General features: G+C 34.3%; 2 protein-coding genes across 4 annotated transcripts; one reads left to right on the top strand and one right to left on the bottom strand.

The window, feature by feature from the left end:
• Positions 1-145: 145 nt before the first annotated feature.
• LOC101213448 (SKP1-like protein 21) lies at positions 146-6,637 on the bottom strand. Of its 3 annotated transcripts, none has more exons than XM_011656351.2 (10): positions 6,482-6,637; positions 4,227-4,575; positions 3,052-3,273; positions 2,722-2,913; positions 2,518-2,628; positions 2,145-2,220; positions 1,762-1,874; positions 1,452-1,633; positions 1,053-1,183; positions 146-711 (listed from the first exon to the last, which is right to left on the bottom strand). In XM_011656351.2, exons 2-10 carry the CDS (start codon positions 4,260-4,262, stop codon positions 695-697), a joined length of 1,080 nt encoding a protein of 359 aa, XP_011654653.1. In that variant the 5' UTR covers positions 4,263-4,575; positions 6,482-6,637; the 3' UTR covers positions 146-694. The 3 variants fall into 3 exon arrangements, with proteins under 3 accessions (XP_011654653.1, XP_011654651.1, XP_031742131.1); XM_011656349.2 differs by having other exon boundaries at positions 146-716; XM_031886271.1 differs by lacking the exon at positions 6,482-6,637 and adding an exon at positions 4,704-4,910 and having other exon boundaries at positions 146-716.
• Positions 6,638-8,285: 1,648 nt separating this feature from the next.
• LOC101214020 (short-chain dehydrogenase TIC 32, chloroplastic) lies at positions 8,286-13,748 on the top strand. The gene is made up of 8 exons (XM_004145846.3): positions 8,286-8,734; positions 9,888-10,119; positions 10,299-10,378; positions 10,923-11,076; positions 11,512-11,590; positions 11,983-12,067; positions 12,749-12,795; positions 13,275-13,748. Exons 1-8 carry the CDS (start codon positions 8,629-8,631, stop codon positions 13,431-13,433), a joined length of 942 nt encoding a protein of 313 aa, XP_004145894.1. The 5' UTR covers positions 8,286-8,628; the 3' UTR covers positions 13,434-13,748.
• Positions 13,749-13,962: the final 214 nt, after the last annotated feature.

Here is a 13,962-nt window from a genome sequence, read left to right on the forward strand (position 1 = left end):
AATCCCCCATTCCAAGAAATCAAATTTATAAATTTATGAGTAAGTTAAATATATGTGTTAGTGGCTAAGATAGTGAGAAGTGCTCATCTCTAAGACAATTATGTACAAACACAAGTGACGATTACTAAAAGAATAAAGAATCAAATGACCATCTTCTCTTGAATTATCACCAAAACCGCTTCACTATTGAATAACAAAATTGGGGGTTACAAACAAATGGAAAGAATTAAGATTACCATTTTTATGCAACGGACATTAATTTCAACCATAATACATTTTAGCCAAAATAATGCTGGCTCAAGTTACAAACAAACAAAATGGAAAAAACCAAAAAAAGAAAAAGAAAAAAAGGCTCAAGAAAAAGGGATGAACCAATTATGCTCTCAGCGATACAGCGCCAGTTTTTCCTCTCCTCGCTCGCTCCCATTCCTTTTATGACTCTCTTTCATTTCTCTGCCATACAAAATCTCACAAAACAAAAATTTGCATCCTCCTCACGTAACAATGCTTATAGATCTTCCCATTGACCATTTACACTGAAATCCTGCAAACTCTTGCTTCCTTCCAAGTTTCCAACAGTAGCTTTCTCCCAGAATCTGGCTTCATTCAAATCGACTGAGCTACCGTATTCATGTACTGGAAAGCAGAGATCTTCTCTAACTGGCACTACCTCTGAACACCGACAGGAAGACTACTACCTCCTATCAGCACCTGTTCTAGACATATCAAATAAATGCACCAGTCACTCCAATAGCTCTACTTTAAGAACTTGGAACTTCGTGGTTATCTAATTCTCAATTGTACAGTTTAGTTTAGCGATTATCTAAAACTGAAATGCTCCACCCCTCAAATCTTTGTGCCAACCCATTTCGATGGTATCACCCTGTACTTAATACAATATTTGGAAGACGAAAAATGCGGGATATTTAATTCTCAACTAGTTATCGCCTATTTTAATCAACCAGCACCCAGCCTTTGTACTTCAAATATGATATTACCATCGTTAAAGACAATTTCCTCTAAGGATATTAAATGATTAACACAAAACTTACTTGTGAATCTGGGCGATGAACCGTTGCCAGTTAATACTGTCACCAAGTTTCTTTCTTGGCCTAGCGATAAAATTTCTTGCACTCTTTCCGGCCAATCTGAATTCAATCTTCTAGCAAAGTCTTCTACTTCCCTGCATCCACGAGAACGACCAACTTAAATGGTAACCAAAAGAAGTTCATTTCGAGGACGACTCCTGTCAGCTATACTACACACTACTGGAAAATATGATTCTGACTTCAGTACGACAGCAGAAGACTAGTAAGTAGTAGAAGAAGAATAACAATTTTTTTCACAAAAAAAATATTGTCAACTGAGGTTATTGTACAACACTTGCCCAACTGCTGAATGAATTTTTTTGAAGAAAGGGTTCAGTACAAAATTCATTTGGCATATCTAACCTATCAAGTTCCTCTTTCATAGCAGGATCTAGATCATCATAAATATCAGCATCATCGAACTCAATCTTTGATGAATACATGGCAGCTGCTGAATCCTGTGATTTCACAGTTCTACTCGGAGATGCCCCCAAAATCTGGTTAAACTCGTTATTCTGGCAACAAGAAGGAAGAGCATCCAACTCCTAAACAATATAAGATAGCAGAGTTCAATTATCAGAGCTACTTCTGATGGGGAAAAGGGAAGTTTTTATCAGACAAAAGGCACATATTTAGACAGACCAAAAACAAAAAACTACGCACAGATACAAACCTCTATTTTATCATGGTTCCCATTTTCATTGGTGGTTGAAGAAGAATCCTTCTGTTGATCTTTTCTCCTCCGATTTTTCTTTTTGTTTTTGTTTGTTTTAACTGCCTTTGAATCTGCATGTGGAAAAATGGTTGTTGAATTACAAATAATAAATAAGAGACTTCTAGCATTGAAAATTTCAAAAGGGCAAAGATCGGTAGCAACTTGTTTACAGGTATTTTGTTGCAAAATCTTAGAGATTGCAAAACCACACTTGAGAAAAGCAAGCAAATAAAATTCAAGGTGCAATACAAAATCTATAGGATCAAAATAAAAAGACAGCCCAGTTAGAAGTTCCATGAAATGAGAGAGAGAGCAAAAGCAGGTGAATAATTCTCAAGTACCTCCATCTCCTCCATTTATAAAAGACAAAAGGTCATCCACTGATCTATCATCCACACGCTCCTCGATCTCAACATTCTGAAAGTTGTGAAAATGACATGGTAAAGAACTAATGGAGGATTAAAATTAATAACACAACCCAAGGTCAGATCAAGTATACAACTCAGAGCCTTAGAAAGTGCTAAAAACAAGGAAGTGAACAAAGAAGCAAAACACATAGATTTTGGGATCACTATAGGCTCTTTTGATCTTGTGATTTTTTTTCTTATCAGAGATTACATAAATCCTCTTTCTCCAGTATTTTATTATTTTTTTCCAAAGAACTAGCCTCCTGTCACATCAGTATTGTTTCCCATTAAAGAAAAGGTAATGCACCTTCAGTTTCTCTCTTTCTCTTAATTCTTTCCTCTTCCGTGCATATAATCTATTTAAGAGCCGAATGCGTGGATCATCTGTTATGTTTCGTAAGGGCTCCAGCTTTTCCTCCTGTAGAATTAAATCTGAGTGAGACATTTAAACTGAATATGTGGGTGTGTTTGTGTTGGGGTCTGAGTGTGTGTGTGTGTGTGTAGGACACACCTCTGTGAGATCATCAGGTAGATGAAATGTCTCCCTTATCTCCTCTGGAGTCTTTCCTTCAATAATTCGTGCAAGTGCTCGACTAGTTAGATCAACCAAAGGTTTCAATTGGAGACTGTCAGCAGCAGACGTCAACTCACACAGCTTTTTCGTATCCATGCGAATGAATTTCTCATCAAATGTTTTACGCTCCTGAGGCAAAGAACATCCCATACTCATTTGTAAAACGACTACTGAGTTGTCCATAAGTAACATCATCCATTCAATCTCCACAGCTCCATAACAGATGACAGTGGTTAAAGGTCAGAACAGGTTCAGAGATATACTGACCTTATTGGAGCGACCTGGTACTTGATGAAACCTGCAATAGTCAAGAATTAAACCTAATATAGCTGGATTCACTCGCTGTGGAAGAGATATTGCATAATTTTTGGAGGATCCCATCCCTGTTTGTAGTATTTCCCGACAAATCATTGGGCAAAACATAGCAACCTCTTCTTCAACTTGTTGTATTGAGCCATCAGCAGTTTGAAGCCAGATGTAAGACTTCATCTGGCAAAATCAACATTCCACAAGAGAATCAAGCAACAAATAATGAAGTGGTTGATGCAGCAACTTCGAGAAGTGTTGAATTTTCCTATAACTATTCCCAACTGTACCCTAATCATAAAACTCATAAAATGATCTTCTAAATCCATTAGATATATCATGCAAAGGGTGTGGGTGAGGTAAAAAAAAAAGTCCAGGGAAAATTTTGCGCCTTGGCCTAAAGCCAAGATAGTTCTTTGAACTTGGTATAAATTTATAAAGATTAAAATCCTACTTTAGTCCATGTACTTTGTTTTTCGTTCATTCAGTGCCTGTAATTTTTGTTATAGTATTTATGCCTGCATATATTGAACTCTATTGTATAGAATGAAATAAGGGAGTTCTCTCATATTTTGCTCTAACTTTCACATGATATCAGAGCCCATGAGCTCAAATGGGTATTCAGTCCAATAAAATGAAAATGAGATTTGATCAAGATTGGTGAACCCAAAGAGGCACCATCTCGAGGAGGCCATGTAGAGACGTTGAGAATCCCACATTGAAAAAACCAAGGGGACTCACACTCCTTTTAAGATAGATGACCACTCCTCTCATTGCCGATTAGTTTTAAGATGGAATCTCATACTATCAACATGTTTTAACTTTTGTTCCTTTTGGTCTTATACTTTCAAAATGTCTAATTTGGACTTTGTACTTCTAAAAAGTACCATTTTGATCCCTAAATTTTACACAAAATAGAAACCCTATTCTTAACAATACAAATTTAAGGCTACATTTTAAAAAATTTAGGGAATGGAGCCGCGTGCTAGAATTTCAATTGGAAAAAAAAAAAAAAAACAGTTTTTAAAATTACAAGAACCAAAATAGACACTTTCAAAGAACAAGAACCAAAATGAATCAAAGCTTAAAGTATAATTGTTAGAAATAGTATTTAAGCCATTCATAAAGCAATGTACCTCTGGTTTGACTACCGCCATAGCACTTTCAGACATCTGATGTAGCACTTTGCGGTTGCCGCACACAAATGAAGGTCACGTTAGCAATTATCACTCTCTTTGAAGAATAATAGCATAAGCCTTTTGAACCTCTTGAAGGTATTAGGGAATCATATAGAAATAAAAAATCTACTTCTTCAAGGTCCTAACTTGACCTTGTTGAGATTCGCAACTCTTTATCAATACTGCCAATGTGGATAAAAAGGTGAACCCATACAAACATGTCTCTTATTAATGCTAGAAGTTTAGAGAGCTAGCGGCACTACACAGAAGGGGCTTGCAACCAAGGACTGGCAAATAGCCAAAAAACCTGAGTTCAAAAGAAATAAAAGCAAGCATTATTAGAAAGATACACAAACTATATATCCACCTCCCGTCACATGAAAAGACATACTAGATTATACTTGTAACATGTCAAAATAAAAGAACATGACATACCTTGCACACAAGAATTTGTGTTCATCAGAACAAAGCACCATTTCATAAAAAAAAAAATAAGCACAAAGCATTAGGGGTGAGCATGATAGACCAAAAAACTGAGCTGACCGAACAAAATGAAGTCAATTGGGGTCAGTTTTGGAAAGTTCCAAATCGAGAATTTCCAAAAAGTATTTTGAGGTTGGTTTGACACTTTACTAAACCAACTATGGTCGGTTCGAGCCGACCGACCGATGACCACCCCTGCAAAGCACCATGTCTCAGATAAATAAAATAAATAAACTCTGGTTCAATCAATTTCTTATAAATAAAATAAGATAAAATAAATTTGATTTATTTTATAAAATTTCTAGTTTGAGACAATGTCGTGACTCTAAGGTAATAAATAGGCGGTTGGAGTGGAGGATATGACAAAACTTCCAACCCATAAAATGGTACACCAAAAATAATTGTTTATAATTTTGTGATAGCTCAGTTAAGTAGGGATATTAGAGTGAATAAAGGATTAGGGAGTTCCTCCTCAATCCGCCTTTAGAGAGAAAGGTCATGTCTTGTGGTTTGCAGGAGTGTGAGCTTTGATGTGGGTCTTTTGGAGGGAGAGGAACAACAAAGAGTTCACAAGTGTGGAGAGGGACTATAGTGACATTTGATCCTTCGTGAGGTTTCATGTTTCTTTTTGAGCTTCACTTTTGAAGACTTCATGAAATTATTCCCTAGGTAACATTTTACTTAGTGGAAACTGAAACCCCTTTATTTTAGCAAGGGTTTTGTGGGTTTGGTTTCTTTACACCCTTGTATTCTTTAATTCTTTCTCAACGAAGGTAGTAATTTAAAATAATAATAATAATAATATTTTTAAAAATTTTGGGATAAAATATAAAATAATTCGATTCGGTTGAATTACAGGATGAACCTTACAAGTTCCAGCCTTCCAGGAAGTACTCAATTACTATGGTCAACAGTCAACTACAAATGCAAGCTCAACAACATCCTTCAACTTTAGCCCCATTAATTGCATTATTCTATAATTAAATCTAATTATCCATCCAAAATTTTAAACCTAGTCACGAGAGGCTAATCTCAAAGAGAACTGATAAAAACTTCACTCTCAAAATCAAGTGTCAAAAGCAAAGAACAAAATACTGATGAAATTTCAAAATTTTTGTGCACTGGCTTACAACAAGAGCACCTTGCATAGATATTTGAAACAACTTCAATAATAATTAGCTACTGAACCCCCATTTCTAAATCCTGACCACACTTCAGCCACAACACAGGATACGTTCCAGAAATTCTCGATATTTCTGCATATTTCATAAAACATAGTACATACAACAGAAGCCGAGAATATCCAAAAATTTCCGTTGCCCAGATTCCAATTAAGAGAGAACGGAAAAATGTGCCCACTGCAGCTACATGGCACAAACGAACAAACTAAAACCACCCAAAAGCAAAAATTCAACACCCATTTCCTCTTTTTCTTTTCATAAAAACAAACAAATCTAATTAATTAGAATAACAAATCGTATCCTATCACGACATATTAAAAAATAACAGACTTCATTACCAATGGAACCAACAAAAAAAGAAAAAAAAAAAAAAACTACCAAAACCAATTCGTACCTAAAAACCAAGCTCATAATCAAAAAACCCCTCTTGAAGTTAATGAGATGAATCAGAATCCCAACCAATAAGAGGTAAAAAGACAAATTAAAAAACGGTAATACACGAAAGAGCTGGAAACATAGGGAAATGAAACACAAAACATAAATTTGTACCTTGATAATGGAAATGTTGCACAGCAAAGGAAAGATTGGAGGGGAAGAAGGAGGGGAGTGAAGCTAGGGTTTCAGACAGGCCTCTGTAGATATTCTGCACTTTCAGATTTTTCTTTTTTTTTCTTTTAATTACTATTAATTTTTTAAATTTTTTATTTTTCTCTCTTAGGCTTTCAGCTTAACAATTTTGTGTGCGGTTCGTGTTCGGCACGTGAGCTCTATCAACGAAGCTGGCCGCCGCACGTGACGGTAGTTAGGGTTTCGGGTGGAAGACGAAGTTGCCCCATCACACTTACTCTTCGCCGGAATCTTTTGGGCCGGGTTGCCTTTTTGCGTGGGCCTTCCTCACTGGGGGACTACTTTCCCAATTTCTCTTATTTACTTGCTCTAAATTGCAAAATAACTTTTCCAACGTAAAAATTGAATTGGATCCTTTAATTTTTAATAGTGGTACAAATTGAACTTCCAAATTATAAAAGTTATATTTCTTTAAGAAAAATAAATCATGTTTACAATTCAACAGATGAATGGTATAAAAAAGAATTTTCTCCTTCTAACTTAAACATTGATCACCAAGAACGAGGTTAAGAGTCTATTCCTTGTTTTCTCTATTAGCCCAAGCCCACCGCCTAATGATTGTGGGTAGCAAAATTTGATGATCTAAACATAAAACTTAATACAATTGGTATTGTTTTATGCAAGTTTGAGAGCTCCGTTTTTAAATTTGATATTATAATTATAACGAACTGTTTTTGTTCAAGGAGATAGAATGGAGGAGTGAACCTAAAGTATTACTAAAGGCAGCAAGAAATTAAATTATCCATCTCAAATCAAGGAACTAGCACCTAATATGAAAAATGAGTTTTAAACTCATAAATTCGGGACATATATCTTAGTTATTTAAAAATTATATATAACTAAAATTCGATTTAAAGGAAAATTATATTTAAAATAATTGTTTTTTTATTCTTTTAGATTAAGATGTCAACTCCAATATTCAAATCACAAATTGACTTACTTAGCTTGAAAGTGCTATAAAAATAAATCGACCATTTTGTTTGAAAGGATTGAAAAAAACTATTTGAATGAATCTTCTAACATTGGATTAATATATAGTAACTAAATAGTGTTATTGCTGTGTGTTTGTTCTCAATCATTGGAATTATATGCTTTTAGCATATTAGTCATTAGTCAAATAGTAGTTGTTTAGTTTCAAAAAAGGCAATTTAAAATGGACATAACTTAGAGACTTAAGATACACTTTTAGAAATAGTTCATTAAAGAAAACAAACTAGCTTTTCTTTAGATAAAATACATCAAATAGCATTAATTGAGGCCAACAAAATTCATCACATCCTTGTCAGCTTCCACAATTTGGACAACCCACACCAACCACGGTACTCAATCAATAAATGAGTCATATACTAAATTTTGAGAGAGGGGAATGTAGTTCAAGAGTTGAGATTACTTACAAAAAAAACCAACTATAAAGTATTGAAAAAGGTAAATAATCGAATAAGTAAATGAGTGAAAAAAGAAGATTAGATTCTAAACCATTAGAACATAATGAATTTTGTATTATAAATCGGATCTAAAACATTAAATTCAAACTATAATAATCTTTTGTGGTTTATGGTAATATCTCTAATTCGATATCAAGAGAGTAAATCGATGCTTTTATGTAATATATAAACTAAACGAACACGAATTTGAATTTAATTAGGCAGTAGAAGTTTTTTTTTTTTTTTTTGTAAAATCAACCCCTCCTATTTTGGTCAAAATTTTAAAAAGTTGCTTAAATCTCCCCAAAAGAACGAATCAAGGTGGTAGCTGAGCAGCTCAATCACGATATGGGTGTGTTAGAAATGGGTTCTTAATATCGATATCAATAGCGTTTTTTGGTAATTCAACGTTAAATCGAGCAATTATTACTGGCAATTGATATTTCTTGATAGTTTGTTACAATACAACGTGAATTTGGACACGAGTGTCATGCGCGGAAAGAGGTGGCAGAATGCATGGTTCTTATTAACGCAGTGATTTACCCGGCGGTGGTTGGTTATTAGAAGCATAAAGTTTCAGGCGAATTTGCAGATTCGGATAAATCCCGATTGGGTTTTCAATTTCTACTCTCTTTAATCGAAGCAATGTGGTTATTCAGAAGAAAAGGGCCATCAGGATTTTCGTCTTCTTCCACTGCCGAGGAAGTTACTGATGGAATCGATGGCACTGGTCTTACCGCCATTGTTACAGGTCCTAATTTACTTAAAGCACTGCTTCATTTTATGTTTTTATGTGAGTTGTGAACTGGGTCTCATCCTAATTTCCCTTTACTACTGTACACCCTTCAATTACACATCTCAGTTTCTTGAGTTTGTTTCAGTTTATGCTCATAAATCCTTCTTATGTATTCGAAACTTGTGGGACTTTCGCTTGTCTTCTTCAAGTGTTTCTAGGAAAAATCTGGTGTGTGATTCGACTTGCAGTACTGAGAGATGGGATTTCATTTATTTTTTTGGTAGCAAAATTACATAGGAAGTACCTCTGCTCTACTTTCGTAAATACTCGTATTCTTGTAAAAGGAGGTGGAGATCCATGAAAATTTCTGTTAAAAATGGAACTAAAGTTAATGGTATGGCGGTGATGTCCTTGAAACGGTGTGAAGTTGTTCAAGTTTCAATTCTTGTTTATATACGAGCAGATTTCTATAGCTATTTTTTAAGCACAGGGAAAAGTTCGAGAGCTATGTTTGTAATCTCGTTTTTGTTTTTAGTCCTATTGCTTCTCCTCTTAGCAAAGTTTTCGTACCTTCATATATTTCTATAATAATTTATTTTGGACGGTAGTAGTTCTGCTTGTTTTACTATAAGCATGTGGGTGAGGATTCTAATAGTAAAGACAGACGACTTTCATTACACTTTTTATTCTACAAACTAAATCAAAAGAACATCTGAAGACGAAACATTATGACAAGCAAACTATGGGGACTAAAAGAATATTCTTTAACAAAAGAAAATGTCGGTACGGCTTTTGTCTTCAGATTTCTATTGCTGTAAGAAAGAGGTTGAGGAAAGAAATTCCAACTGAAAGGTTGTTAGATGATATGACTTATGAGCCATAGTTGTTTGGTTTCTACTTTCTTTGGAAACGAAAGGTTGATGACTTATTTATATATTTAATCTGCATTCTTAATCCTATTCTACATGTTTTTCTAAGTATGATTGGTGATTAGTTTTACTATTTAAGCAAGCATTCTCTTGGCTGGATGTTCATTACTCAACACAGGATTAATGCTGAAACTACATTTCTGCAGTTTCCTAAATTTTATTTTGTTTTTGCTTTGGAACCAAACTTTGCTAGTTGCTCTTTTCAAAATACTAGCCTCTTATTCTTGCTGATGTTACAGGAGCATCAAGCGGTATTGGCTCTGAAACTGCACGTGTTCTCGCATTACGTGGAGTCCATGTCATTATGGGTGTTAGGAATTTAGAAGCTGGTAGAAATGTCAGAGAAACCATCGTGAAGGAGAATCCCTCTGCAAAAATTGATGCCATGGAGTTAGATCTTAGCTCCATGGTGTCTGTAAGAAAATTTGCCTCAGATTACCAGTCGTCTGGGTTTCCACTTAACATCCTCATGTAAGAATTGATAGCCATTAAGTGTGTTCACCAGTTTGTATTTGTATTGATTCACTGCTTATTTATCTCTCCTGCTAGTTGTGGATTTACTTGCCATGATATGTAGCTTATCCAATTGATGAAGATGTAGGACAAGTTGGTGATTCTTTTTCATCTATTTTCTTTCTTTGGTGTGGAAGTAACAATGCAGGAATAATGGCAACCCCTTTTGGACTTTCAAAAGATAACATAGAGGTGCAATTTGCGACAAACCACATAGGTAAGTTTATGTGATAGATCATTTATTGCATAATGAAAACTTCTAATCTCTGTGAACTTGCGGGAAGATGTACGCGATACACTCTAGACCATTGGCACATCTAGAGTTTTGTTAATGGATATGGAAAACAAACAACTTGTTATGACTTGGCATGAGGCTGGGAAATTGAGGTTGTGGCCATGGGGAGATTTGGCAGTAGGCCTTGCTTAGCTTTAGGAACTTCTGTTTATTGCATCAATATATTGGCTGCTACCCGGAGATACTCTTATACCAACTTTCATTATGCTGGATTTGTTTCTTATTCTCTGCCTGTAGCTTATGTGATTTTCATGTAAAAAGATATGTCTTGTTATTTGTCTTCCTCTGTATCTTTCTCTCATGTTCATAGCAAATAAGATCTCCTTTCAAACAAAATCATGTTTCCTTTTTCTGAAAATAGAAAGGATGGATAGTTCCTTGGTGTACACCAACTATATGGAACTTAACGTATTAATTTTCTGCGAATAGTTATTTCTGATCTGATTTATACTTTGAGTCCATGCAGGCCATTTCCTTTTGACAAATCTACTTTTGGAAAATATGAAGAAAACTGCCGCTGAAAGTAAGAAAGAAGGAAGAATTGTAAATGTCTCCTCTGAAGCTCATCGTTACACATATCCTGAAGGCATCCGATTCGATGGAATTAATGATGAATTAAGGTAAAAAAATTTAAGCATACAAAAGTAAGAATGGAATGAGTTTTTGTTGTTTGGAAGCATTGTTTGAGAATTGGGAATTAAGTGCTTTGTGGTTCTTTGTTTATCTCCTACCTAAAGGAGGATGACTTGCAACTCCTTGCATTGTCTTGTCTGAAGACTAGAGACTTAAAGTAGTAACTCAGTTTGGGTATTGTTGCCTTCTTTCTGTTTTCTCGGTATTAAGCCTTGTTATTATTACAAACTCATCTTGACACCTTCAATCTACCATCTATAAATATTGTTGAGGATAACGTGTGTGTGTGTGTATAATATATTCAATCTACCCTCTATTAAGAACTTTGATAAAATATCAAATGTTTGCCTATCAACTTAAGTTTGATAAAAGATCATTTGTTCATGTAAAGTTTGATGGTTGTTCTAATTCTCTCATTGTAGGTATAACAAAATGCAGGCTTATGGCCAGTCAAAGTTATCTAATATTCTGCATGCCAATGAACTTACCAGACGTTTCAAGGTTAGAGTACTTCTCTTGTTGATGAAAATAAAAAACCAAAATTGAGAGACAAAAAACAACAAATCTTGAATGGCACAAGATGATAAATTTGAGTTCAATCAGTGTCTTCCGAATTTATAACTTTTCTTCACTGTCCAAAACTTCGTAAATCCTATTATTACTTCTCTACCCTAACGTCCTTATGGGCTTCGAGGACATCCGATAAAATTGGAATGGTATTTACTGGAATGTCTGATAGAGATGTTCTTGTAGGGAGGTATTTATGTGCTTCATTGAGATCAGGAGCTCATTTTGTTGACTTTTTGGTTTACAGTTTCGTTCTTTTTTCTCCTTTTGTTTACCGAGGATGGTTGTGGCAAACCATTTAATTTTGGTGGTTTCTTCTTGTACAGGAAGAAGGTTTAAACATAACCGCAAACTCACTCCACCCGGGGATAATCACCACAAATCTTTTCCGACACTTCAATTATGGCAATGGTAATAGCTTAGGTTTTGTTTGATAGTCATTTGATTTTGGATTTTTGTTTTTGAAAATTGTATTTGTTTCTAATTTTCACAATTTTTTTACCATGCTTTTCACCTTATCTAAGTAAATATTAGAATTCTTATCCATATTCAGAAAAGAAAAATTTATATACTTCTAGTTTTCAAACTTTGGCTTGAATTTGAAACCACTGCAACAGAGGAAAGATATAGGTTTTTAAGCTTAATTTTTTAAAACTAAACACCAATTGTTATCAAACAATGTATAGTTTTTAATATCACAGTAAAGAAATTGGGAAGAAACTAGCAGATTTTTTAAGAAATCATTCTCATTCTTAATTTAGCTGAACTTGATATCTCATACCACATTGATGTTCTTACTACTGCATAGATGAACCTCTGCTGATATTTTCTCTGTTTTTTTTTTTTTTTTTTTGTTCTCAAATGGATTCATTTCTTAAGTTCTTGTGATTTTCTTGCTTCTTTTTACCATCTTTTTTGTTTGACAATTTCTTTCTACACGACTCTTAAATGCAGTGGTTGATCAGTTCAGTAGACATCACTCTTGAAAATATTTTCCAAGAATTTTACTAATCCAATATTTATGTTCTACGATAACTATCTTCTACATTAGGAAATAGCTTCTATTCAACAAAGCGTTTGTTTTCCTTGCAGGTATAGTAAACACCGTCGGCAAAATCATGTTTAAAAATGTTCAACAGGTGAGCTTCATGCTGTCGCCTCTACTTTACCGTGGTTTTCAAAAACTGAGATATCATCCTCATTAGTGAGGACTTTGGACAAAATTTACTTATTCAATATACTTTTAAATGGAACTTCAACTACGTGCATGGCTTTAAATGAGATATCATCCTCATTAGTGAGGACTTTGGACAAAATTGACTTGTTCAATATACTTTTAAATGAAACTTCAACTACGTGCATGGCTTTACTAATATTGAAACGATCGATATGTTTTGGGGTATGTTGTTGCTGTTAAACCATCAATTAGTTTATAATTCTTCCATGATTCCTTATTTTGATCTGCAAATAGGCTTGTGCCATGTGTACGTTTTTTTTTTTCTTGTTCTCATTTTAGGTTTTCATATATTGTAATTAGCTGTTTTCCATCATATTCTCTCCCAATTTTCTCTCCTTTTTCTATAGGATTTTATTTGTTAACACAAGTCTGAATTTGCAGGGTGCAGCAACAACCTGCTATGTGGCATTGCATCCACAAGTAAAGGGAGTGAGTGGTGAATATTTTATGAATAGTAACGTACACAAGGCAACCCAACATGGCCAGGATATGGACTTGGCTAAGAAACTTTGGGAGTTTACCACCAATTTACTCAAATAATCTAACTTTCTTCAAAAGTTATTTTCTAGTACAATATGGAGATTTAAAACTCCAATGTTAAAAGAGAGTACATGTCAATTCCAGTTAAATTATGCTCACTTTGCTAATTGTGATATTTCTATCTTATTAGATTGTGTTAAGTTGTATTGTATGTGTTTTTAGAGCATTACCTTAAAAATAAGGGAAGTGGATGTAGAGCTACTATTCAAGTGATTTCCAAATTAGTGTTTGTAACGTATTGTGTAATGTTAAGGCTGACGTTTATTTGTTTCTATAAATATTGATATCTTTATTCATGGATGACATACAAAGAAAGAGTTTTCTCGTGTATGCCCTTTTCTTCTCTCTTTTACCTTTTATTTTGACATGTGGCCAAAGAGTTTAGACATGATTTTCTTTTTAATAAAATGAATCTTTGATTTTTAGATGAATTGTTGAAGATCTCTTTAAACATAACAAAATATTTATATGTATAAATTATCAAAGTCCATCTATCATATAGTGTGCGAAAACTTTTATAATACATTAT

This window comes from Cucumis sativus, chromosome 5 (genome assembly GCF_000004075.3).
Source record: "Cucumis sativus cultivar 9930 chromosome 5, Cucumber_9930_V3, whole genome shotgun sequence".
Taxonomy (NCBI): Eukaryota; Viridiplantae; Streptophyta; class Magnoliopsida; order Cucurbitales; family Cucurbitaceae; genus Cucumis; species Cucumis sativus.